Source organism: Dermacentor silvarum, chromosome 7 (assembly GCF_013339745.2).
Source record: "Dermacentor silvarum isolate Dsil-2018 chromosome 7, BIME_Dsil_1.4, whole genome shotgun sequence".
NCBI classification, from domain to species: Eukaryota; Metazoa; Arthropoda; class Arachnida; order Ixodida; family Ixodidae; genus Dermacentor; species Dermacentor silvarum.
In genome coordinates this window covers 141,387,045-141,410,848 of record NC_051160.1, presented here as the reverse complement: position 1 = coordinate 141,410,848, position 23,804 = coordinate 141,387,045, and the positions used below count along the sequence as shown (strand labels likewise).

The 23,804-nt window shown below is 48.9% G+C and overlaps 1 protein-coding gene across 1 annotated transcript in view; it reads left to right on the top strand.

The window, feature by feature from the left end:
- Window positions 1-23,214, top strand: part of LOC119459231 (BTB/POZ domain-containing protein 6-B-like) — a 42,278-nt gene extending 19,064 nt beyond the window's left edge. The window contains exons 2-4 of the mRNA XM_037721050.2: window positions 12,700-12,991; window positions 22,435-22,760; window positions 22,905-23,214. Coding sequence (XP_037576978.2) covers window positions 12,700-12,991; window positions 22,435-22,760; window positions 22,905-22,959 — 673 coding nt within the window. The 3' untranslated portion in view covers window positions 22,960-23,214. The remainder of the gene's footprint in view (window positions 1-12,699; window positions 12,992-22,434; window positions 22,761-22,904) is intronic.
- The last annotated feature ends 590 nt before the right edge of the window (window positions 23,215-23,804 follow it).

Genomic DNA, 23,804 nt, shown 5'->3' with positions numbered 1-23,804 from the left:
AAATATTAGAGGAAGAGGACGACGACGGCTACTAGCGCGCTCGGCGCGAGCGGCTCGGTCGTGATCTGGCGCTTCTGGACTGATTCGAACGGCCAATATGGACGCGTTATTACGGTTCTTCGAGCAATAAACTTCCCCTTCCCGCCCTTCTACTGCGAAGACTCCTTTGTTTTACACCCATACTGTCCCTCTATATCGTGCCACTGCTCGCGCCTTCATCTTCGTCGTCTTCCATAGCTGGCTCCGATGCCGGTCATCGTGCCAGCGTTCCCACACTGCCCCTCTATATCGTGCCACTGCTCGCGCCTTGATCGTCGTCGTCTTCCACAGCTGGCTCCAATGCCGCTCATCATGCCAGCGTTCCCATACTGCCCCTCTATATCGTGCCGCTGCTCGCGCCTTGATCGTCGTCTTCCACAGCTGGCTCCGATGGCGGTCATCGTGCCAGCGTTCCCACACTGCCCCTCTATATCGTGCCACTGCTCTCTCCTTCATCGTCGTCGTCTTCCACAGCTGGCTCCGATGCCGCTCATCATGCCAGCGTTCCCATACTGCCCCTCTATATCGTGCCACTGCTCTCGCCTTCATCGTCGTCGTCTTCCACAGCTGGCTCCGATGCCGCTCATCATGCCAGCGTTCCCACACTGCCCCTCTATATCGTGCCACTGCTCGCGCTTTCATCGTCGTCGTCTTCCACAGTTGGCTCCGATGCCGCTCATCGTGCCAGTGTTCCCATACTGCCCCTCTATATCGTGCCACTGCTCGCGCCTTCATCGTCGTCGTCTTCCACAGCTGGCTCCGATGCCGCTCATCATGCCAGCGTTCCCATACTGCCCCTCTATATCGTGCCTCTGCTCGCGCCTTCATCGTCGTCGTCTTCCACAGCAGGCTCCGATGCCGCTCATCATGCCAGCGTTCCCATACAGCCCCTTCCTCTGCGAAGGCGCTGACGGCACTAGCCCACTGCCAGTCGGTGCGGTGATTTCAGTCTCAAATTCCTTGTCTCAATATATCGCGAAATGAAAAGACGTATACAGCTGTGCTCAAATTTCGCATTAGGGAGTATCGTAATCGTCGTGCATTTTGCCCTGCAGGGGCGTCTGCGTTAGCAGGCGTTTGGTGAGTTGCGCCACCACGTACCCGAGCACACGAGGGTTGGACCCTCCCGCGCATAGCCGTGCGCGGCTTAGCCGTGTCTGGGGAAAGGGGGATCCTGGGGGTTGAGCCGATGCTGGGTGTTCGGACCTTTAAGGCCCCCCGGCGGAGGCCACACACCTCTTCGGCCTCTGCTTCACATAGACGGCACCCCCGGACTGACCCACCCGGGGGAAATCGGCAGTCGCCCTTTCCTGTCCTCCTCCTCAATCTTCGTCTTTCTCTCTGACTTTCAATCTTTCCTGTCTCATACTCACTTCCTTTTACTTCTGATTTTCTGGGCGGCAAGGGTTAACCTTGTGTGGGTAGCCAACCTTGGATATTCCATATTTGATTATAGGGGTGACGTACAGCTGGCGTCGGCAGGTCTTGTGTTTACAGGCCCTGCAGCGTCTTGTTGGGCTCCATGGTGGGTGGCTGGCGCTGCTGCCGAAAACCCAGATATTCTTATGGCTAGTCCTTTTCCACCACTCCCTGATCGCCGTCTGAAAAGAGGGCGCACGGAAGATGTGTTCCAGTTTTTTGGACGCCAAACACAGAATTTCCCCAGATTTCATGTCATTCACTCTGAAACCTCAAACAAATCTATACGAACAGTGTCACCATTCCTTGTCTCAAAGCCTTTGACTGATATTTTTGGACCAGGCTTTAAAGCATCCAGGAAGGCAAGCGGGGATCTCTGCTTGGAGCTCCGTGATGTGAAACAATATGAGAAACTGCCCAATCTAGTATCATTTGGGGACACCCAAGTGACAGTAACCCCACATCGTACTATGAACACCACCCGTGGCGTTATCTCAGATGATGATTTAATGGAGCTAACCGAGGCTGAACTCTTGGAGGGCTTCAGTGAGCAAAATGTGATAAACGTTAAAAGAATTAAGGTGAGGCGCGACGGCAAAGAAATCAAGACGAAGCACCTAGTACTTATTTTTGGTTCAAGTGTCCTGCCCGAGTCCATCGAGGCCGGGTAAATCAGACTTCGTGTTAGGCCATACGTGCCAAATCGTCTGAGGTGTTTCAAGTGCCGGCGATTCGGGCACAGTTCACAGAACAGCCGAGGCCGGCAAACTTGTGCTAAGTGCAGTGCCAATGAACATTCCTCCGAAACTTGCAATAACACTCCACATTGTATCAACTGTGATGGTGAGCACGCCGCATACTCACGGTCGTGCCCGTCATGGAAGAGAAGGAAATTGTGACTATTAAAGTCAAAGAAAATATAACATTCAAGGAGGCACGTAGGCGGGTATCATACCTGTCCAAGAACACCTTTTCCGATGTGACGCGTCAGGGGGCAGCGACACAACGGCTTCCGGCGCCTGTCCTGCTCGCAACCAGCGAGCCGGCAGTGACGCCATCCGCCCCCTCGGCGGCTGCAGCTAGCGCTGCTCGGCCAACTCACAAGAAGGGGCCATCGACCTCCGGGATGGTGGCCTCAAGGGCCTCGTCGTTCGAGATGAGGCCTTCCCGTAAAACCAACCGCTCGCAAGAGCGCGTGTCCAGCGGCTCGCAGGAGGCGATGGACACAACAACCGGCCAGACGGCGCCGCCAGCGCCTAAGGAGCCGCGAGAATCTCGCGATTGCTCCAAAAAAGAAAAAGCCCGCATTACAGGGCCCGAGAAGGGCTCTGTAAGTTAGTCTCTTTTAAATACACAGCACAAAAAACACGTTCAACATGAATACACAAATAATCCAATGGAACGTCAGACGACTCCTACACAACCTCGATGACGTCAAAGAAATCCTACACAGGTTTAATCCAAAGGTGCTGTGTGTTCAGGAGACACACCTTAAATCTACACAATACAACTTTCTCCAGCAATACGCCATTGTTCGCAAAGACCGCGATGATACTTTCGTGTCATCCGGTGGTGTTGCTATCGTGGTTGACAGAGGTGTTGTTGCCTGTCGAGAACTGAAACTTCGTACGTCCCTAGAGGCAGTTGCTGTCCGAGGTGTGTTGTTTGACAGGCTAGTCACTATTAGCTCTATATATATCCCTCCTAACTATCAACTAAATAAAACTGAATTTCAGAACTACATAGATGAACTTCCGGCACCATACATAGTTGGAGATTTTAACGCACATAACACATTGTGGGGAGACTATCGTTGCGATGGGAGAGGTCGTCTAATTGAAAACTTTCTCTTTTCTTCAGGAGCATGTTTACTTAATCAGAAAAAGCCAACATACTACAGCGTGGCGCATAATACATACTCCTCCATAGATTTAAGTATCGTGACGAGTACACTAATTCGGTACCTGGAGTGGTCCGTTCTCAATAACCCTTTTGGTAGCGACCACTTCCCAATCATGTTAAACCTGACAAAACAAGATGTATGTTCCCCACACATTCCCCGTTGGAAGGTTGACTCGGCTAGCTGGAAACGTTTCCAAAAACAAACGTATTTAAGCCGGGATGATATTGCCTCCTTAAATATAGACAATGCTGTAGCATATATAACTGGCTTTATAATTGAGACTGCCACAATATGCATCCGTCAAACTAACGGACTGGCTAATAAACGTCGTATCCCGTGGTGTAACGAAGAATGCAAGGAAGCACGGAAAAATCAAAACAAAGCTTGGGGACGACTTCGCGACTCTCCAACCGCCGAAAACTTGATTAGTTTCAAACAAATAAAGTCCCAGGGTAGAAGAACACGTCGACGTGCTAAAAGGGAGAGTTGGGAGAAGTACATCTCCAGTATGGATTCTTACACGGATGAGACGAAAGTGTGGAATCGAGTAAATAAATTAAAAGGCCGGGAGGTACACCCACTCCCCTTAGTAAGTACTCAAGGAGAGAGCCTGGAAGATCAGGCAGGTTGTCTGGGCGAACACTTTGAATATATCTCTAGTGTGTCCCACTACACACAAGCATTCCTGAGTTTCAAAGAACGCGAAGAGCGACAGCCCCTAAAACGTAAAGGTTCATCGAGTGAGGCCTACAACTATCCATTTACTCTATCTGAACTTAAAGCATCCCTCGCCTGCTGCAATAACTCGGCGCCAGGTGGTGATCGCGTCATATATGAAATGATTAAGCACCTACATCCTGAAACTCTGAAAACACTCTTGTACCTTTTCAATGCCATGTGGGCGGATGGGTATATCCCTTCCTCGTGGAAGGAAGCTATAGTCATTCCCGTGCTTAAACAAGGCAAATACCCATCCCTAGCCAGCAGCTACAAGCCAATAGCGTTAACAAGCTGTCTGTGCAAACTGTTTGAAAAAAAATTGCCGCGTATCTGCGTGCTTCGCTGCAAATGTCGTCGAAAGACGATAGTCTTCTGCCGGCCGTACTACATAAGTGCTGGTCTGATCCGCGGCCACCCGTGATGCTGTTCTCGTACCATTTCCGTCCTGGCATAATAAATGCAATGGAGGTTTGTTTGAACAGATTTCATTTTACCGCATTATTTCATCAAGCGGCCATTTATGTTTTGCCCTGCCTCAGACAGCGCTTCCTTTATGTTGAATCGGTCGCATCTGGCTGGCATTGATAAAATTGAGGAGGCGCTGCGTGAGACATGGACGCCATCTGGCAATACATCGGGAAACATGAGCTTGTGCAGAGGGTTTCCTTCCTCCATGGCAGAGGGCGCTCGTCGGCGCGCAGTCGGGGAACGTCGTTCGTCGGCGCGCATAGCATGGCATTTTCAGCGCAGCTTAAGAAACTAGGGTCTTTAGAGTTACGTATCTATGTACTTTCTATTAAAGGAACACACCTCCTAATACTTACCTAGTGATGTTGCGCCTCAGATATGCGTAGTATTTACTTTGTGATCGATAACGTTCACAAGTATGAACAGCCGTACCAGTTTAAGTAGTGTGGGCGGTAAGCAAGTGGTCCAACTTTGGCCGGGTGGCTGAATCGGGTGACAGACAGACAAACAGACAGACAGACAGACCAAATTTTCAGCGTGTAAGTTCCCCAAGAAAGACTATCGTCTTTAAAATGATCAACATGCGCTTAATCTCTTTCCTTGAAAATAACAAATTACTAGACCGCTTCCAATGTGGTTTCAGGGAAGGTATGTCCACAATAGACCACCTTGTTCGCATTGAGTCTTATATTAGGGATGCTTTTATACATAAGCAGCTCTGCCTCTCAGTGCTTCTCGACCTAGAAAAAGCTTATGACACGACATGGCGCTACGGCATTCTCCGAGATCTGTCTGCGATGGGTGTCCGTGGCAACATGCTAAACACAATCGAAAGTTACCTGTCTAACCGCACATTCCGCGTAAGAGTGGGCAACGCTTTGTCTAAGTCATTCACCCAAGAGACCGGTGTGCCACAGGGAGGCGTGCTTAGTTGCACACTATTTATTGTAAAAATGAATTCCCTGCACACAGTCATTCCACGCACAATATTTTATTCCGTTTATGTCGACGATGTGCAAATAGCCTTCAAATCATGCAATATTGCCATCTGCGAACGACAAGTGCAGCTTGTAATAAACAAATTGTCCAAATGGGCAGATGAAAATGGTTTTAAAACTAAATGCCCCGAAGAGCACTTGCGTACTTTTCACAAACAAGAGAGGCGTAACGCCAGTCCCAGCTATTGAAATCAAAGGAGATGCGCTCTCTGTAAGCAGCGAGCACAAGTTTCTTGGAGTGACTTTAGATTCAAAACTCACGTTTATTCCTCATATTAAGCGTCTGAGGGCAAAGTGCCTGAAGACAATGAACCTCCTAAAGCTTTTATCGCGTACAACATGGGGCAGTGATCGAAAGTGTCTCTTAAACCTCTATAACAGTCTTGTCCTCTCACGCCTTGATTACGGGTCTATAATTTATAATTCAGCAACGCCAAGTGCATTAAAAATCCTAGACCCCGTTCACCACTTGGGCATCCGTCTCGCGACTGGTGCTTTCAGGACAAGTCCAATCCAGAGCCTTTACGTAGAGTCGAATCAGTGGTCACTTCATCTGCAGCGGTCATACAGCAGTTTTACATATTTCCTGAAAGTACAAGCAAACATTGAACATCCTTCTTATTCAACTATAAATGACGTGACCGCTGCCACACTCTTCCATAATCGACCTGCCGCGAGAAAGCCATTCTCTTTGCGTGTGAGGAACCTCAGTGAGGAAATGGGTGTTCCGCTTCTTGAACAATGTCCTATGGCTCCAGCGAAACTGTTGCCACTGTGGCAGTGGCAGCTCATAGAGTGTGACACATCGTTCGTAGAGGTCACTAAACACGCGACAGAGGCACATATTAGAATGCATTTCTTAGAACTCCAATCTAAATACTCGTGTACAGAGTTTTACACAGACGCTTCCAAGTCACATGCCGGGGTATCTTATGCAGCCATCGGTCCATCGTTTTCGGAATCCGGTGTACTGCACCCGGAGACAAGTATCTTTACGGCTGAGGCTTATGCAATATTATCGGCTGTAAAGTTTATAATGAAATCAAAACTCAAAAAGACTATCATATTTACAGACTCGCAAAGTGTTGTGAAAGCATTGCAATCACTCTCTAAACACAAAAACCCTGTACTTAATGAGCTCTATTCCATTCTGTGTAAAGCGTATATATCTAACCAGCATGTGATTATATGCTGGGTGGCGGGTCATAGAGGCATTGAGGGTAATGTTCGAGCAGATCAAATGGCCACATCTGTTACATCTCAGGCTACTAACCCTACAACTGCTGTTCCTGCAACAGATTTGAAGCCTTTCCTGCGAAATAAACTGCGAAGCCACTGGCAACGCTTGTGGGACGCTGAAACAAACAATAAGCTTCACCTCATTAAACCACAGTTAGGTTTCTGGCCTCCCGTAACGAAAACACGACGAACTGGTGTCCTATTCTGTCGTCTCAGAATAGGACATACATATGGCACCCACAATTTTTTGCTTACTGGTAGTGAACCACCAACCTGTGGTAGATGTGGTGAGAGGCTAACTGTCCTCCATGTCCTCGTGGAGTGCCGGGAAGCCGAAACAGAAAGAAATATTTTTCACAAGCGTACCGATATCATGTCCCGCTTCACCCCATTATGTTTCTTGGCGAAGAACCGATTTTTGATGCCAAAGCAGTCGTCGATTTTTTGAACGATGTGGTCCTGCATGTTATTAGCCCAACTAGTTCGTAGCGCATCCTCTCTCCAGAGGATGCCGCTCTGATAGTTTTTTATAGCACATGCCTTCAGGCCCTTGTGGTTCAAGGGCTCTGTCTAGGCAGTAGTGCTTCTTGCCAATTACTGCATCTTAAATATTTTAAATATCGTGTCATTCTTTCTCAATGCATTCTTCATTGCATAGTACACCTCATTAGTCATTGCCATGATTTTAGTACATGTATATTTTACGCACTTTACAGCGATTATTTTTAGGCCCCTTTACAGCCCCGTCACATCTACTTCTCAGAATTCATCACTTCACTGCGAACAAACAGTGGCCCTTGCGCCACTAAACCACACACATTCATTCATTCGGGCATTTTGCCTAAATTTAATCATTTAGGCATCTAATTCTTATTCATGTGATATCAGTTGCACGTTGAGTGTCTGCTGTCGGCTGTACATGGATAGCTTGTAAATGGGCAAAGTTTTGGGCATAGCGAAATGAGTAGCTCCACGCGCAGACAGTAAGCCAGTATTACACCGCGTGCTGTTTGCGCACGGTTATCTGAGTAGTTGGAACTAGCGAAGACTCAAATTGTGACTAAAGTTTCGCGGCGTTGGCTGTATGTGGTTCGACATTTCAGGCTGCTACTTTCTAGATATGTGTGGCGGTTTTCGTCAAAAGGTTAAACCTTGCAATGAAAAATTTGCTTCTCGGTGAGAGCAGCTGCAACCGGCAGCGCTTCAAAGCCAAAACAGGGAAATCTTCCAGAGTCACAGGAAGTGCTCATGCATGACTCCATGCTAGACTCGAAACACGGCATTGTTTGGCGTTTATATGCATAGGGAATCACGCGCTGGAAATAATGTTAATCCTGTCAGGCACGTTGAGTAACTTTTGACTCCTGGTGACAACAATGGTTGGACGACCGCCACTGAAACCTGCCCAGCGCTACATTAATTCTCAAAATCCCTACACATATGTTGAAGAACAATGGGATTTGGTTTGAGCAGGTTAATATATTTTTTTAGTGGGCATATCTTGCACAAACTAGCGTATTACAAATTCATAATAGGTGGTACACAGAAGCCATGAAGAGGGAGTACACACAAAGACGGAGGAGCTCACAGGACAAGTGCTGGCTATTCGAGAGTAACCGAATGTTTTGCAACATCTGACTGTTAAATTCTTGCTACTGTTCGCCGTCTGCTGAAAAAAAATATTACAAATTACTAGCAGTGAAACAATAACACAAGTTTTAGAAGGGGAGCAGATACAAAGTGGATAGTGCAAGTATTGTTTTCGGTTTCCCGGCAGAAGCCTACATGACAACCTGTAAATTTTGCTTGTGGTTCTGGCAGTCTAGTCGTAACATTTTTATCTTTTACACCACGAACATTGATATTTTCTTGCAAAGGGCACTTCACGTGGCTCTACGGCACACAATTCTTTCAGCAGTTCTTTTTTTTTTCGTTTTCCGAACTACTCATCTTTTTTGGGGATTATTTCTTTAGCGTTTTCCTAAAGCTGCATTCCATACAACAGTCATTTATTCTCGGAAAACTTGTTTGAAAACCGGCTGTAAAGACTTTAAAGATCTTGAGAGGCTTTTCGTGCCGTTTATTAGGGACAATTAGTTATCCCGCGTTTAAAACTTCATCTTTTTTTCGCTAAACCATATTAGCACATTTATTACTTATGGATAGACTTGCTGAACAATGTTGCCATCTTTTTTCGAATATGTCGCTAAACTGAGGCAATGAAGTTGGTACATTTTCGCAACCTTTTGCTCAAAGGTCGTTAAAATTTTCGCTCAAGCAGTCTAGTGATTACAAAAAACAATGTAGGTGTTCTTGGCACACTACAATATAGGCTACCATCTAGCAAATAGTTTCCCGTTCATCATCGTCTTTCTGGGGTTTTACGTGCCAAAACCAGTTCTGATTATGAGGCACGCCGTAGTGGAGGTCTCCGGATTAATTTTGACCACCTGGGGTTCTTTAACGTGCACTACAACGCAAGCACACGGGCGTTTTTGCATTTCGCCTCCATCGAAATGCGGCCGCCGCGGCCGGGATTCGATCCCGCGACCTCGTGCTCAGCAGCGCAATGCCTTAGCTGACTGAGCCATCCCGGCGGGTTTCCCGTTCATCTAGTGTCCGTGCAGGTGAGGAATAACTTGAATTTATTAGCAGAGTGTTGAAGACTTAATTTATATTAAACATGCATTTAGAAAGCAATGCATGATTGCAGCGGAAATTCTGGGTTTACGTTTAGATTTTAAGATGAAAAAATTGTTAAGACCCTTTACGAGGGTCTACTAAAGAGAAAAACGACGTGCATTTTGTAAGCACAATTTGAAGCCTGTTTGCTCAATCGCAATTAACCACAGCGTATGCCCTTCGCGATGTGAAACCACTGTTGCTTCGTCTCGGATTGTGTACGCTCTTGAGGATGGCTTTCAAGACCGCTCTCCGCCTGCCCATGATTACATCGACTGAGAAATTATTGGCACTGGGGTTACACCACACCCTCAGTGAACTCACAGAAGCCCTTCACGTCTCAACAACAGAGACTTGCGTGGACTCACATGGGCGGGCAGGTCCTACAAACCTTGGGCTTCGAAGCCACAACACCACGAACCCAAGAAACCTGCACGATAGCTCGTCACGTCCAGGACAGGTATCACATTGCCCCAATACCACGCAACACGGACCCTAACCTACACTCCGGCAGGAGGAGAGCGAGGGCCCAGTACATAGAGAAAACATTCCGGTTCGATACCACGGCCCGTTTTACGGACGCCGCTATGTACGGGACGAAGAATAAGGGCGCAGTGGCAGTGGTCTGCGACCGCCGAGGCCACGTCACCTCCAGTGAATCGACCCGCGCCTGCACGATCACTGAAGCCGAAGAGCTGGCCATCGCGTTAACCATCTGCGAAGGCCAACACGCAAACAAACCACTGACGATCCTCACGGATTCCCAGCAGGCCTGCCGCAACTTCCTACATGGAAGAATCGCAATACCTGCGGCACAAGTCCTAGCCCAAATACCGAAGGAGGGCACTGACGACAACACCACCCAAACCATCATCTGGACACTGGGCCACGTTGCCATCACGAGTAACCTGTATACTGACAGAGAAGCTCGAGAATTTGTGCATAACCGAGCACTCATCACGCCGACTGCAGATGACCCTGACTCAGCTGACCCCGAGCACTCAGCAATCCTGAACTACTACAGAGGGAGTCGCTTGCGATATCCCCCCCCCCCCCCCCCCCCCCATCGAAAACTAAAAACGGAGGATGGCGCTGCCTGGCGTAGGCTCCAGACAGGCACTTACACGAACCTACACATATTACATCGCATGCACCCCACAGCCTACAGGGACGAATGCCTGTGGTGCGGGGCCACACCAACCCTATACCACATTACGTGGGAGTGCACGCTACACAACATAGAACACCACGAGGGAGCAATGGGAGGCACTGCTGTCCAGCTCGGCCCTCGACCACCAGCGCAAGCTGATGCAGAGAACAGAGAAGTTGGCAAGAGCCAGCGGAGCCCTGGAGTAGGGGCCCCGACCATCAGCGATGTCCCGTTGGGGCAAGACAAAACTCTATCTTTCTAATAAAGTTTATATATCTATCTACTGTTGCTTCATGGTCACAGAGTCCACGTGGCATATAACTAATTCCGGCCGCCTTTTTTTAGGTTTTTGAATGATAAAGCGCGCTCTAGAAAGTGATTTTCGAGGGCAATGACTCTGCCACGTTACTAAAAAATGTCGCTGGTCGCTAAAGGAAAAAATTTTCGTAAAACACCAAAAATTCCCTACATCTAGCGACAAAATCGCCAAAATGGCAACGTTGTTGCTGGACCATCGAGTGCCCTAAAGCTCACTCCAGCGTATTAGAAACTGTACTGTATATGCTATGCGTTGTTGTGCCTGGTAGTCTTTTGGGACAAAAGATGCCTCACCAACAGGCGTGCAGCTGTGGAGCGCTGTTCACGCTTCACCGTTTCTCGAGGCCGGGGAGCGTCACCGTCACCCGGGACTAATGGAGGAGCAATTAGACCCCAGGCTGCAATGAGAAATCGGCCTTGTGCGTCGCTAGAACGGCAACGTCGCTCTTGGTGTGTCTCCGTGAAGCACCTGCCCAGACTACGACGGGGCTTGGCTGTAGCTTCTGCGAAGGCCAGTCTCCTGACTGACAAGCTGATCGTCACGGAGAGGCCACTAATCCTTGAAGGGGGCCAAAGTCGGGCATTTCTGTGGGAACAGCTTCGACATTTGGTTCCCAAGTTGCCACCCGTTGCCTGGTATGCGGGGGCGGACGAGCAACATCGGAGGCGGAGCCCGGCGGAATGGTGCCACATCATGGCGGGATATTGCGACCAGGTCGAACATGGTGATTGGCCGTGAAGAACTACGAGGACTTCCCTCAACGAGTGAAAGGGGGAAATGATCTGATAAAAAAAACGGGGCTTGAGTGTTGTGTGGACGCTCCGAGATGTGAACGCTTGGACATGTAGACGGCTCCAAGAATCATGGAGCCTTTCGTGTAAAATACCATGTACAGCCGCCCAAATCTTTAACTAGCGTGCGCGAGCGGCGGCTTTCTGTGTGCCAGCACCTTAAATTGGGAACAAATTTACAAACGACTATGCTATTTGACTATGCTCACAAAGCTCGTGAAGATAGCATAGTCATTTGTAAGTTTGTTCCCAATTTAAGGCGCTGGCGCACAGAAAGTCGCCGCTTGCGCACGCTAGTTAAAGATTTGGGCGGCTGTACAGTTGTATATAAAACCCTTTTCTCATCTCTCTGGACCTCTCCTTCCGGCACTTGGCAAGACACCATCCATTTAACTTTCGTGGCCGGAGGGACCCTCGGATTTCTCATAAGCGTTAAGTTTCTCCTGAATGAATGAGAATTTTGAGATATCAAACTAAGCATCACATATATGATACGCTGCGATTACACTAATTCCTACGTATTGGCGGGATCCACCTAAATTTGTTACTTATTAAGCTGTTTCAGGTAAATATTCGCTGAAGTACAATCAGCAGAATTTTTCTCTGACGTACAATCCGGCGACTCTGCTGCTTACGCGTTTAGTCGCTTTGTGGACATTGCGCTGCATAGGAAATAAGGTGCCATATGTTCGATACTCGTTTACGTCATTATTTTATTTTCAATGTTTGTCTCTTTCTATCTCTGTGCAGTGGCTATAGTATTAGCTTATGTTGTCTTTTAAATTTGAGATGTAATGACGACTAGGCTCTTGTATTTGCCTGTCCTGCTACATCGTTACATTGTATTGCGCTATTCATGAAAAAGGACACCTTTGGGACTTACCCACGCGTCTTCCCGGCATATTTGCTGATAGTTTCGTCTGTGATAGCTATTTTGCCCCCCCCCCCCCCCCCCCGCTTTTGTTTTGCAGGTACGTGTACGCGGGACAGGCCAGGATCGAAAATTGTTTTGAAGCCTTGCACACAAAGGCTGCAGCAGAGAAATATCTCTTCCCAGAGCTCACAACTGCTTGCCTGGCCTACCTTCGCAAGCACATCGATGCCAGCGAAGCATTGCTTGTGCTCGACTGCGCCGTCGTGAGTGGGTATGGATCGCTTGACAAAGTGGCAGAAGCGGTGCTCGTTAACACAAGCGAGGATGTGCTGGGTTCCGACGCGTTCCTCAATAGCCGTCTGGAGATGGTGCATCTTGTGCTGGACAAGGTAAGAGTTAATCGCATGACGAGAATTTCATATCAAGTTTGCTTCGCATGAAACTCTACTGTAGCATGGGCTGCATTACTCCGAGCAAGCAACAAAGAAATCGTAAGCGCGCGGTGTCACGTGACGGCGCTAGTCCAATAGGAAGCAGAAGTCGCGCGGCTGGCGGCGCGGGGGAGGGGGATTGGCGGAGAGCCGGCAAACGGGTGGCAAAGTTCACAAGATGGCGCTACTTTAGTGAGCATGGCTTCGAACAGCAGTATTTTGTTCGCCTTTGTACGCATAGATCTGGTCAAAAGCAATGTTCCAGCGTTGTTCTAGAAATGGTGTGCATCGTGCAGATATTAATGTCTGTCGCTTTGGGAAATGTCTGTACAATCGTGTGCTTGTTTGTGTTTTCTTTCTTTTTGCCCCAGCGTGGGGTGTTAGCTTTTGATGATTAAGGTGAGCCCTACTCGGCGTAAATAAAAGATAAACAAGTACGTTCCAGGTTACTGGAACGACCACGACTGCACCTCGACCACGAGCGCATACCTGGGGCGGTATTCTGTAAGAGTCTACCTAGTGGACTGTCCATTTCGCCATTTCGGCGACCGTTGATTCGCTGCAGCTTGACGTGCAGGAAGGTGCCAGCCAGTCTCCTTCCTGCACGTCAAGCTGCAGCGAATCAACAGTCGCCGAAATGGATAGTCCACTAGGTAGACTCTTACAGAATACCGCCCCAGGTGGCTCAAGCCATGGCTCAAGCTATTGGATAACTGGCCAACGGGTCGACGTAGAAGGCGTGACGACCGCGGTATGACGAGAGTCGAATGATGAACTGACGCCGATGGTGTCACGATGATCGTGTAACAACGAATGCATGACGGCTGTATGGCGACGACGGTTTGTCGACGATGACATGATGACATTCGGATGACAACGGTAGAATGACGATGACGCAATGAGCACGACGGCATTCCGACCCTGAGCGCATACCTAGTGACTCAAGCTATTGGACAACGTGAGTCACTCGGTCGGCGCAGGCAGAGTGCTGCCGACGGCGTGACGACAGTCAGATGAGGAAGCTGGAATGACGATGGAAAGGCCGCGACGACATCCCGACGACAAGTGCATCTCTAGTGGCCCAAGCTGCTAGACAATTTGGGCGACTGGGTCTGCACAAGAGGCTAGATAGATAGATGAATAGGCTCAAAACGCCTAAAGTATGCATAGAATGCTAATCATTAAAAGGCTATTGATCCGGAGGAGTGAAGAGGGAAGCCGCCTCACGCCGGTCGAGCTCTGTGCGCACCACTTGCCGAATCACTGACGGGAGGTCGGATGGGGCGTCAACATTGGCGTTGTTAGCTACGGGGGTCAGGAGCCCGAATGTCAGATGTAATGCGCTGAGCTTCCCGCGCTTCTAAAGTGCAGCAGTGCTGAACGAAGGCACTTGCGGATTCCAGACTGTAAAGAAAATTACGAAGACGTTCGTCACACTTGTTCGTCGTGTCGCGCGATGAGGAAAAGGGCGCAGGAAAAGCAGCGGGACTCGTGATGCAAAATGCAAACTAGATTTATGAAAACCCCCAAAACCAAATTACATCCGAACAGAATGTTAAGACACATGACAAACATAATGTGCTAGAAGAACTAAGGCTGATGGGAGTCCAAAAAACCAACAGTTCGAAAGAGCTCACAGTACGTGGACAGGAGACGAGAGGTTGCCGAAGTCAGGGGCGATGACGTCACGACGTAGAACACGCCTCGATGTTGGACGGTGAGGAGATAGCTCTTGCTTAACCGAGGACGACCGCTCAGCAGTCAGCCTGCACCAGAGCCGCAGTGCACGTTGCAGGAATGGTCAGCCTGCCCAGCGGACGGCTTGCGCGCGAGCACGCAGTGCTCGGCGCATATGTGGCCCTTAGCCAGGCCACGAACGCTGCTCCGCCGAATAGCTGACCAAGGAGACGCCTTTCCCACGATCCGCAATGGTCGCCGCAAGTGGTAGCACAGCAGGCCACGCCACGCTCCGAGCTGCAGTACTCGTGCTGGCGAACGCCTTGGCCAAGGGCAACGGTCGGGTGGCAGATCCATGGACGGCCGCGTTCCTTGGAGCCTTGATTGTCGGCGTCCGACACGTCGGCCTGCTGCCTTCAGTCTCGCGCTGACTAGGCGCGTGTCTCTCCACGAAGCATTTGGCCACGTGCTCGCCATACTTGGCCCAATCGTGGCACGACGCATCTTCGGAATACCACTGGGCCGTCGCTGATTTGGCGGGATCACTCAAATGCGTGGTCCACTCGCGAAAGAACGCGTGCACACTTCGTCGTCGTCGGCGTCGTTTTCTTTCATTAATCACAATTACCCGCTACACAAGAAAGTTGTTTCGGTAAAAACTTTTTCTAACCACTGCAGCACAGTGATGGCGACACACTCACAAGATGTCTGATACACCCGACCACACATGCAAAAGAAGACTTAAGAGTCGTAACACAATTTGCACACAAGGTTGACTGTTCGCACGCTAATATTCTAGCAAACTAAAAACAGTCATAACTGTAAAACCTAAACAGAATAAAAATGAAGAAAACTAAACAGCACCCGAATGCCACCATCTCTTGCACTTGTCAATATCATTCTAGTGTTTTGTTCAAAAAGCCTTGGGGTAATGTCGATTTTTTCCAAGCCCAAAAAACAGGCATCAGTGTAGGCCCTCATTGCATGTAACAAAACATCTCTCACATAAAGGGAGACACTGCTAAACCAGGTGTAGTTGGATAAATAACTTTATTGGAATAAAATAGAACATTTCTCATTACATATTTCATCTAAAACTGAACACCATCGGTGAAACAGTGGAACGCACTGCAGAAATACAAGAACTTTTTTTTCTACAGTGGCTGCGGTGCCAGTTTCTACAGACTCTACATATAATGCTTTCTTAGACGCTGTGCAAGAAATTCACCTGAGAAGAAGGTTCTTCTCCTTACATTGTTTGGTAGCACAAGCTGGCGTGCTAACTTTTTAGACATGGCACAACCTTTTCCCGCGAACCGCTTCTTGCGCAGAGCGCGTTCGGCGTTCCTACTCTGAGTGCTTTCTTTTGTCCTTACTTTCTCACTGTGCGGCAAGTCACATATCTGTATTCTACATTGAGCAACATGCTCCATGCTGCTCCTATTTCTGTATGACAGTAGACATTTGCCTGAGCCTAAACGTAAGCTACTAAACTTCCTCGTAACTACTCCTTCGGAGATGTTACCTTCTGCCACAGACCTTAAAGTCAGAGGCACGACTTTTGGCTCTAAGCCATCCTTTTGTTCTGTATGATGCTCGGACCAGCAACAACCAGAACAATCGCCATTAAGGCTATCAGCGCAGCATTTACTACGCTCCTCTTTGTGGTAGAGAGCTTGACGACAATCCGCTTTGAATGTGAGCTTAATAAAGATTTTGGCAGTAGATCCTTCATCAAGTCTTCAACGAGACTAACTTTATCAAGAACGTGTGACTTGATAACATTTTCATGGCAGGCGTTGTACACCGTTACCGACGCGAACTTTCTATCCTCATATTGCAGATTCTCAAAACCTCCCCAGCAGCCATCCGCCTCACTACACCTGTCTAGCGGGTACTTTAAATTGTCAAGCCATGTTTGGTTGAAGATGTCAAAGTGGCTGACTCCGCAACTGACCAGCCTAACTGTCGGCTTTTTGTCGAGCCCTGCGTCGCCCTCGTCCGCCTCCACTACTCCGGCCTTGCCTAGCTCTTCTGAAGCGAGCATGCGCGTTTGCTGCTGTAACAATCGCAGCCGGAGCTCACGCACTGAATCCCCCGTCTTAGTCAATCTTTCTTCTCGGGCCTGCAGCTATCGCGCTACATCTTTAGCATGCTCAAATGAATGCGACTCTCGCAACGCTTCTCTGTCCTCAGTTAGTTCAGCTTTGTCGTAGCTTAGCTCTTTTTCAAACCAATTCAGAAATTCCTCAAGGGGCATGCTAAGCTCCTCACCAAGTGAAACTGACTTTTCCGGGTTCATTCCTCAGCCATGGCACACAAACAAGGTGAAACTCTTTAATGGTGATAAAGAGCTTAGTCCTGTCTCGCGGACGCCAGAAATGTGGACGCCAGAAATGTGAAGATAATTACGAGAGTCTTTCCGACGAGGAGCTGGGGCGCTATAACTAAATTTATTTCAATTTGTTTCCATTCCATTTTTTGCAATAAGCCCTCCACGATTAGTAAAAAAATATATTGTGCTACATCCACTTCGCCTTTTTGTCATACGACGTCAAAAAACCGCAAAAGCTGCTCGTGTGATATGGTGTGTACGCACTGTTTATACATGAATAGACCGAGCAAAAGAATAATTACGATTCCACATCTTTTTCGCCACCGGTATTGGGCAAAAGTTCGGGCTGCGCCCACTTCGCCTTTCTTACCGCGCAACGTTACAAAACAGCGAAAGCTCAGCACGTCAAAGTGACGTTTACGCATGCATTAATATTAGCATTGCAATATGTTGGGCGTGTTGGTAAACTGAAAGCATATTTAACGCCAGTGGACAAGGACAGAAGGGAGACAACACAATGCGCGAACTTCAACAAATTTATTTCCATGGAACAGCCACCTATTTAACCCATGCACAGTGGCGCCACATCATCTCGATTCAGCCATCGATCCATCCATAATATGCCGAAAAAAGTGAATTTGTTTTAATAGTTGTAGACTACCGCGTTCCGAAATAAATAGATGTCTGCCCGCCGATCGCTCTGGCACTGGCTACTCGGAGCTGCCGGGGAGAACGTATTTATTTGCGTGGAATAATTTTAGAGCGCACTTAGGCGCCCGTTCCTGCGTTGAGCGACGGCGTTCCTCGGCATAACCGAGCGAACGAGCGTAGGATGAAACGGCGAACGCGGAGCGCAGCGGGGGATGAAGGACGGCGATATCGAAGAGAGTGCGAAGAGGAAAGCATGAGGCGGAAAGCGGAGGAAAGTATGGCGAAAGTGTTAGGAGAAAAGCAGAGTGCCGCACGAGACTACGAGATGGCACCAAAGTAGCTTGCGCCGATGACGTCATTACTAAGGCACGCGGAGCGCTCCGCGAGCGCGTCTCCCGATACCGTATATGGAAACAGCGCTGGCGTGCGTTTCGGACCCACTGGGCATGCGCTACCTCGCCCGCGCCGCCGCCGCTAAAGAAGGCGCATAAGAATGCGCTCCGCTCGAGACACGAGTTCCCGTTTTCGCGCTTTCTTCTGAAGAATGAGCGACGCAACCAGTGGAATTCAAAACACCTGAAGAGCTGCGTTGAAATTTCGCATTAGGGAGCATCGTAATCGTCGGTAAACGACACGTATATATGTATACGACACGTGTACGACTTTCAGACCTTTCGACACCTATACAACATTGCTCTGCCAACTCACTGAAGACATGTTTGAGTGGAATTTGTATCCTGCCGGTGCATGCGCCGCGATTTTCGACCAGTCACCGCAAGCGAAGCAAGCGGAAGTGGCCCAATATCAGACGCCGGCACCGCCCTCCTTATCTGATCATCTACATTCACTGCTCAAGCTTGTCTCAACGAACATCTCCACTTCTCTGTGCTCGCCGCCTCTTGTCAGCCGATTAGATAAAACTCTCAAGGTAGGCAATGCTATTCGCTTTGAAAGCAAACAAAAGTGACCTTATTGAAGGACAGCCTTTGATTGGATGGTTAAAACAACGCTGCGGGTAACCGCCCGATGCTTGTGTCGGCGGTTATGCAAATGTGATGTCAGGAGATTGGAATACCTTTACGTTATAGGGCCTCTGGTACACGTCCTTAGCGATCGCCTTTAGAAGATGACCAACGTTACCCTCATCGTCATCTCAGGTTCGAAGATTTTGCACAACTTAAGCTTACGCACTTCTTCGATGTCGTATGCCGTGCACGTTTTGCTGGGAACTTGAATTAGCGTTTGGTATGCTCACTTTTACGCACAAGCGTAGATGCCCTGTCTGTCAAACCGGCGAGATTGTTTGTCGCTGCGAGGGAAGCGAGCGCCGGAGGAGGAAGGCGCCAGCGGACAAGAGAATCGTCGTGTTCGCCCCCTTTCTGTTTGTGCTTCGACGCCGCGGTGCTCGCTGTGCATGTTCTCTGCGTCTCTTCATTGCATGTGTAGCAATTTGCGATTTCCCTCTGGTACACCAGGAATGTTGCACATCGAGAATATAGCGTTACCCGCCGTGGTGGCTCAGTAAGCTAAGGCGTTGTGCTGCTGAGCACGAGGTCGCGGGATCGAATCCCGGCCGCGGCGGCCGCATATTGATGGAGGCGAAATGCAAAAACGCCCGTGTGCTTGCGTTGTAGTGCACGTTAAAGAATCCCAGGTGGCCAAACTTAATCCAGGGTCCTGCACTACGGCGTGCCTTATAATTAGAACTGGTTTTGGCACGTAAAACCCCAGAAAGCAGAAGAGAATGTAGCGTCCGCGATGAGGTTCGCGCCCTCTCCGTTTGTGCTTTGACGCAGCGGTGCTAGATGTGCATGCTAGAGGGTTGCATATGTTTACGCGTAAACCGCGTTCACGAAGTGAAACGTCACTAACTTTTACAGCGAATATGTTAAGGGCTAGATTAGCAAGGATCGTGTCCGCGTGTGGAAAAACTATCATCATCAGCATAGGCTAGAGCGTCGTCTTCTTGAGCGTACGGCTCCTCCCTCCCTCCCGGCAGGCTGAGCCAACGCCTCCTCTAGAAAGATGCCTGCGGCGTCGCTCGCTTACCCATTGTAGCCGTCGCGCCTTGAGTTGCGGTGGGTTGTCGAGAGATGGCGCCAGCATCTACCCTATCTCCGCAGGGGGTTGGGGTGGTGCGGTGTCACGGCGGTAGCGGCGTCGGCGGCCGTGCGGTGGTGTGCGCATGCGCGCATGTGTGTTGCAAGCGATCACCGCTACGATCACTAGCTTCTACCTCAAGTGGAAAGGAGGAAAATGGGAAAGGTAAGGGCAGCAGGTTTTTGGCGCACGCGGCAGGCATCTTTCTAGAGGAGGCGTTGGCTGAGCCCCCGCTCAAAAAACTGATCAGAACTGGTTTTGGCACGTAAAACCCCAGAAAGCAGAAGCGAATGTAGCGTCCACGACGAGGTTCGCGCCCTCTCCGTTTGTGCTTTGACGCAGCGGTGCTAGATGTGCATGCTCGAGGGTTCCATATGTTTACGCAACAACTCAACTATTGTAGAGTTGTAGAGTTCAGTTGTAGATATAACGGGGCTACGCCGGCGGCGCTGCTTTGCGTCGCTACGCCTCGGCTGCTGACGGGCGTTCTTTCCCTCGCCCCTCTAGCTGCTACGCGTGCGTCTATTGACAGAGCCGCTGATAAATGGAAGGACGGCGAGGACGGCGCGGCGAGGCGGCCCGATGGCGGGGGAGAGTATTGGCGCTGAGCCGTGCTCCTTCAAGGGCTGAAGAAGATAGCTCCAACCTTTCCTTTTCTCATAACGAACCACTTAGTAGGGAGAGATAGGCGGCACCCAGGCATGACTCTGAGTGTGTGTGCACGCTCTCCGACTGCGGCGCATGCGCGCAGCCCTGCCGGCCTCGGCCGCCTGTGCCGCTGGCTCTCTCCGGGCTCCCGCCTTTCTACGAAAAAAAAAAAAAAAAATAGGTCAACGGAGGAGTGGGGTGTGAGGAGTTCGCGTTAGCGTTGGTTGTATATACGGAGCTTTTTTTTTTTGGGGGGGGGGGGGTATTCTGTAAGAGTACACCTAGTGGACTGTTCATTTCTGCTGTCGCGATTGGCTCCAGCTGTACGAGCGAGAAGGAGACTGGATGGCTCCTGCTCGCTCGTGCTGCTGGAGCCAGTCGTGACAGCCGAAGTGGACAGTCCATAAGGTGGACTCGTACAGAATACCCCTGTTGGTCTAGGACTCTTCTTTCGGAACGTCGTACGAAAGCGCGAGGACCGCGCTATGAACGCTGTCGCCTGTGGACGGCGAGCCAGTTCTTCAGAGACGGGCATTGTATAACCATCGTATAACCATCGTCTAAGTGTTAAATAAGACCCCATTGTGCTACTCTAAGCCGGCACGGAAGCCTCTTTCCCGAGTACGTAGCGAAGGGGTCGGTTTACCATTTTGTAGCCAAATTTAACATAGGAAATTCCCAATACAGCTAAACCCTAACATAGCAAATCCAACCAGAGCGCCAGCTCGCTGGACTTCCCTTTTCACTCGGTGGAATGGCTCTGAATATTTTTTTAGGTGCCGGATCCCCCGAGCGCTTCTTGATTTCATCTACAAACTTCTCCCTCGTTGTGAAACTGTCTTTGTCGTTTTCATGCCAAGAAGACACGGTTCCTTTAACGAAAAAGAAATGTTACTGAATCTGAATATTCACCAGCCCTTCCCCTGTCGAGAAATCGGGGGTAATTGAAGCTTGTCGTGTCTCTATCTGACCTTCGTCAGGGTAACGTAAAGTTCACTACATGTCAGGGTAATAAAACATAAACGTTTATTAAATGTATGCATCGAGGGAAGGAAACGTACAACGCAACGGAAGGAAAAGTTGCACGAAAGGGAAGCAAAAGTAGAAGGAAAGGGAACGAAAAGTAGTATGAAAGGGAAGGGAAATTAGTAGGTCAAGTACACACTCGGCAACCTTCGCTTACCCCCATTTTCTCGACAGGGGAAGGGCTGCTGGTTTTTTTTCTCTGTCTGTCTCTCTTTCTTTGTGTCTCTTTCTTTCTCTCTTTCTTTCTTTTTCGTCCCTGGTATATGCCAATGAGCTTGGACCCTTTCTGCACTATCACCAGGATCGGTCCACTTTTCAGCGTGACACCAGCACCACCACCACCACCGCCGCCGCCGAAACTTGTGAGCCTATAAAGCTTGGCTTAAAAGGCAGCGTTATTCAGCTGGGAAGTTGCGTTCCATCCGTTGAAGCGGCTTCCTCGTTCGTAGAGCTGAGCCATCCGTCCGCGTCTTCCCCAGATCTACCGGCAAAGGATCGTGGCTCGATTTAGGGCTACCAAGAAGGTGACGAGTTGTCGCCGTCGGAAGCCATCTCTGGTTCCAGTACGGCAACTAGGCGACTTCAGCAAAGTTACATAGGTTGCGCCTGTGTCGTCGTCGTTCGACGGGGGCACCGTTGTTTTACCCCGCGCCTCCACCAGAACTGCTGCGAGAGGATGTTTTGCGTTTTGGTTATGGTATACACAACGCAATCATGAGCTCCTGGAAATATTGACGAACATTTCACTGCAGTAATATCGCTAGATGATTGCAGATACATTTTTTATTAAAAAAGTACGGGCCTGTTCTACTTTCGGCTTTAGCTTAAGGCTAACTTTAGGTATAGGCGAACAGCCCCTTATACTTTCATTCCTTAGGTAACCTATTGCGCAACGTAAATTACGACAATATATCTGCAGGTGACATGTATTCACTGGTGTATGTATTCGAAAATATATTCGCAGGTGACAAATGTACGAGAGATTTGCGTAATCCATGCGGCGCTAAGGTGGGCGCGATCACATTGCCAGACGGGTGCCATGGACTTCAGGACGACCGTTGCCGCGTTCCTGCCGAAGCTGAGGTTCTTGGCGCTGTCATCGTCGCAATTCGTGGAGTTCATCACCTCCGAGGACGCGCAAGGTGTGATGGAAAAACAAGACGCGTTCTCCATTTTGTGCAACTTGATCCACAAAGGGTGCGCTGAGCTGCCAGAATGGGTATGCCGGGAGAGTATGCCACGCCGTCCGACAGTGGCAGATGACCAGCCCGATTTGTATTTTAGCGACAGGTCTGTCTCGTATGGCTGTGCCAGTGACAGTGACTGGTATGACAACGACTATTGAAAAAGGTTTAGGCCACTGGTGGTCCGATTTCTCCATCAAACGCACGTTAAGCGCAGAAGAGACCAGCCCGATTTGCATGTCAGCGACAGGTCTGTCTCGTATGGCAGTGCCAGTGACAGTGACTGGTATGACAACGACTATTGAAAAAGGTTTAGGCCACTGGTGGTCCGATTTCTCCATCAAACGCACGTTAAGCGCAGAAGATATCTTGTTGAACAACCAATGTGCCTGTGGTTAAAATGTGCTGCATTAAAACGAGATAAATTGTGTAACTGCTGACACACTGTTCCATATTTTTGAGTCACTGAATTATTATGCAAGTGAAAGAAAAATTGGGTACCAATTCTAAAAGTTTTCAGCTGCGCAGCAACAGCCATCAAAATTTTACACTGCTTCTGTAAGAACATCTTAATCAGTATGCGCTGATCAGTTTACATTGAATCACTACTTAGTTTAAGTGAAAAGTGCTATTCAGAAAACGCAGTTTTAGTTCTTTAACAAATGCGGGCATAGGAGAGGTTGGAGAAATGGTAGTAATGTTTCGAGGCGACGTATACGCTATTTCGATTCGTTTATCGCGTACTAATGCGCGCCAGTTTACAAAATTGCATTATCTCGTTTGTTTTTATTTTGTTAAAGGGCAGTAAATATCCAAATTTGATGCTTAATTTAAAGCAATTGATTCAGTAAATTCCCACCATTTCTGAGAAAACACAGGAGGGTCTAAACACCAGTCTTCTCCCAACCGTCACTGGGTTTTTAACTGGGCCTAATCGCTGAGTGCCTATAACGAAAAGTTATGCTTTGAATAGCGTGAGACTTCAATTCAGCAATTACAGCATCCCTTCCAATGATATTAACTAGAGAATCTAATGATTGCTTATGAGTTCAATAACGCTCATATTTGCAATAATTGCGCAAAATCGGATGTCCGCCACTTATCTACAGCTCAGTCAGCAAAAATAGTCTGAAATCTCTCATTTTTATTA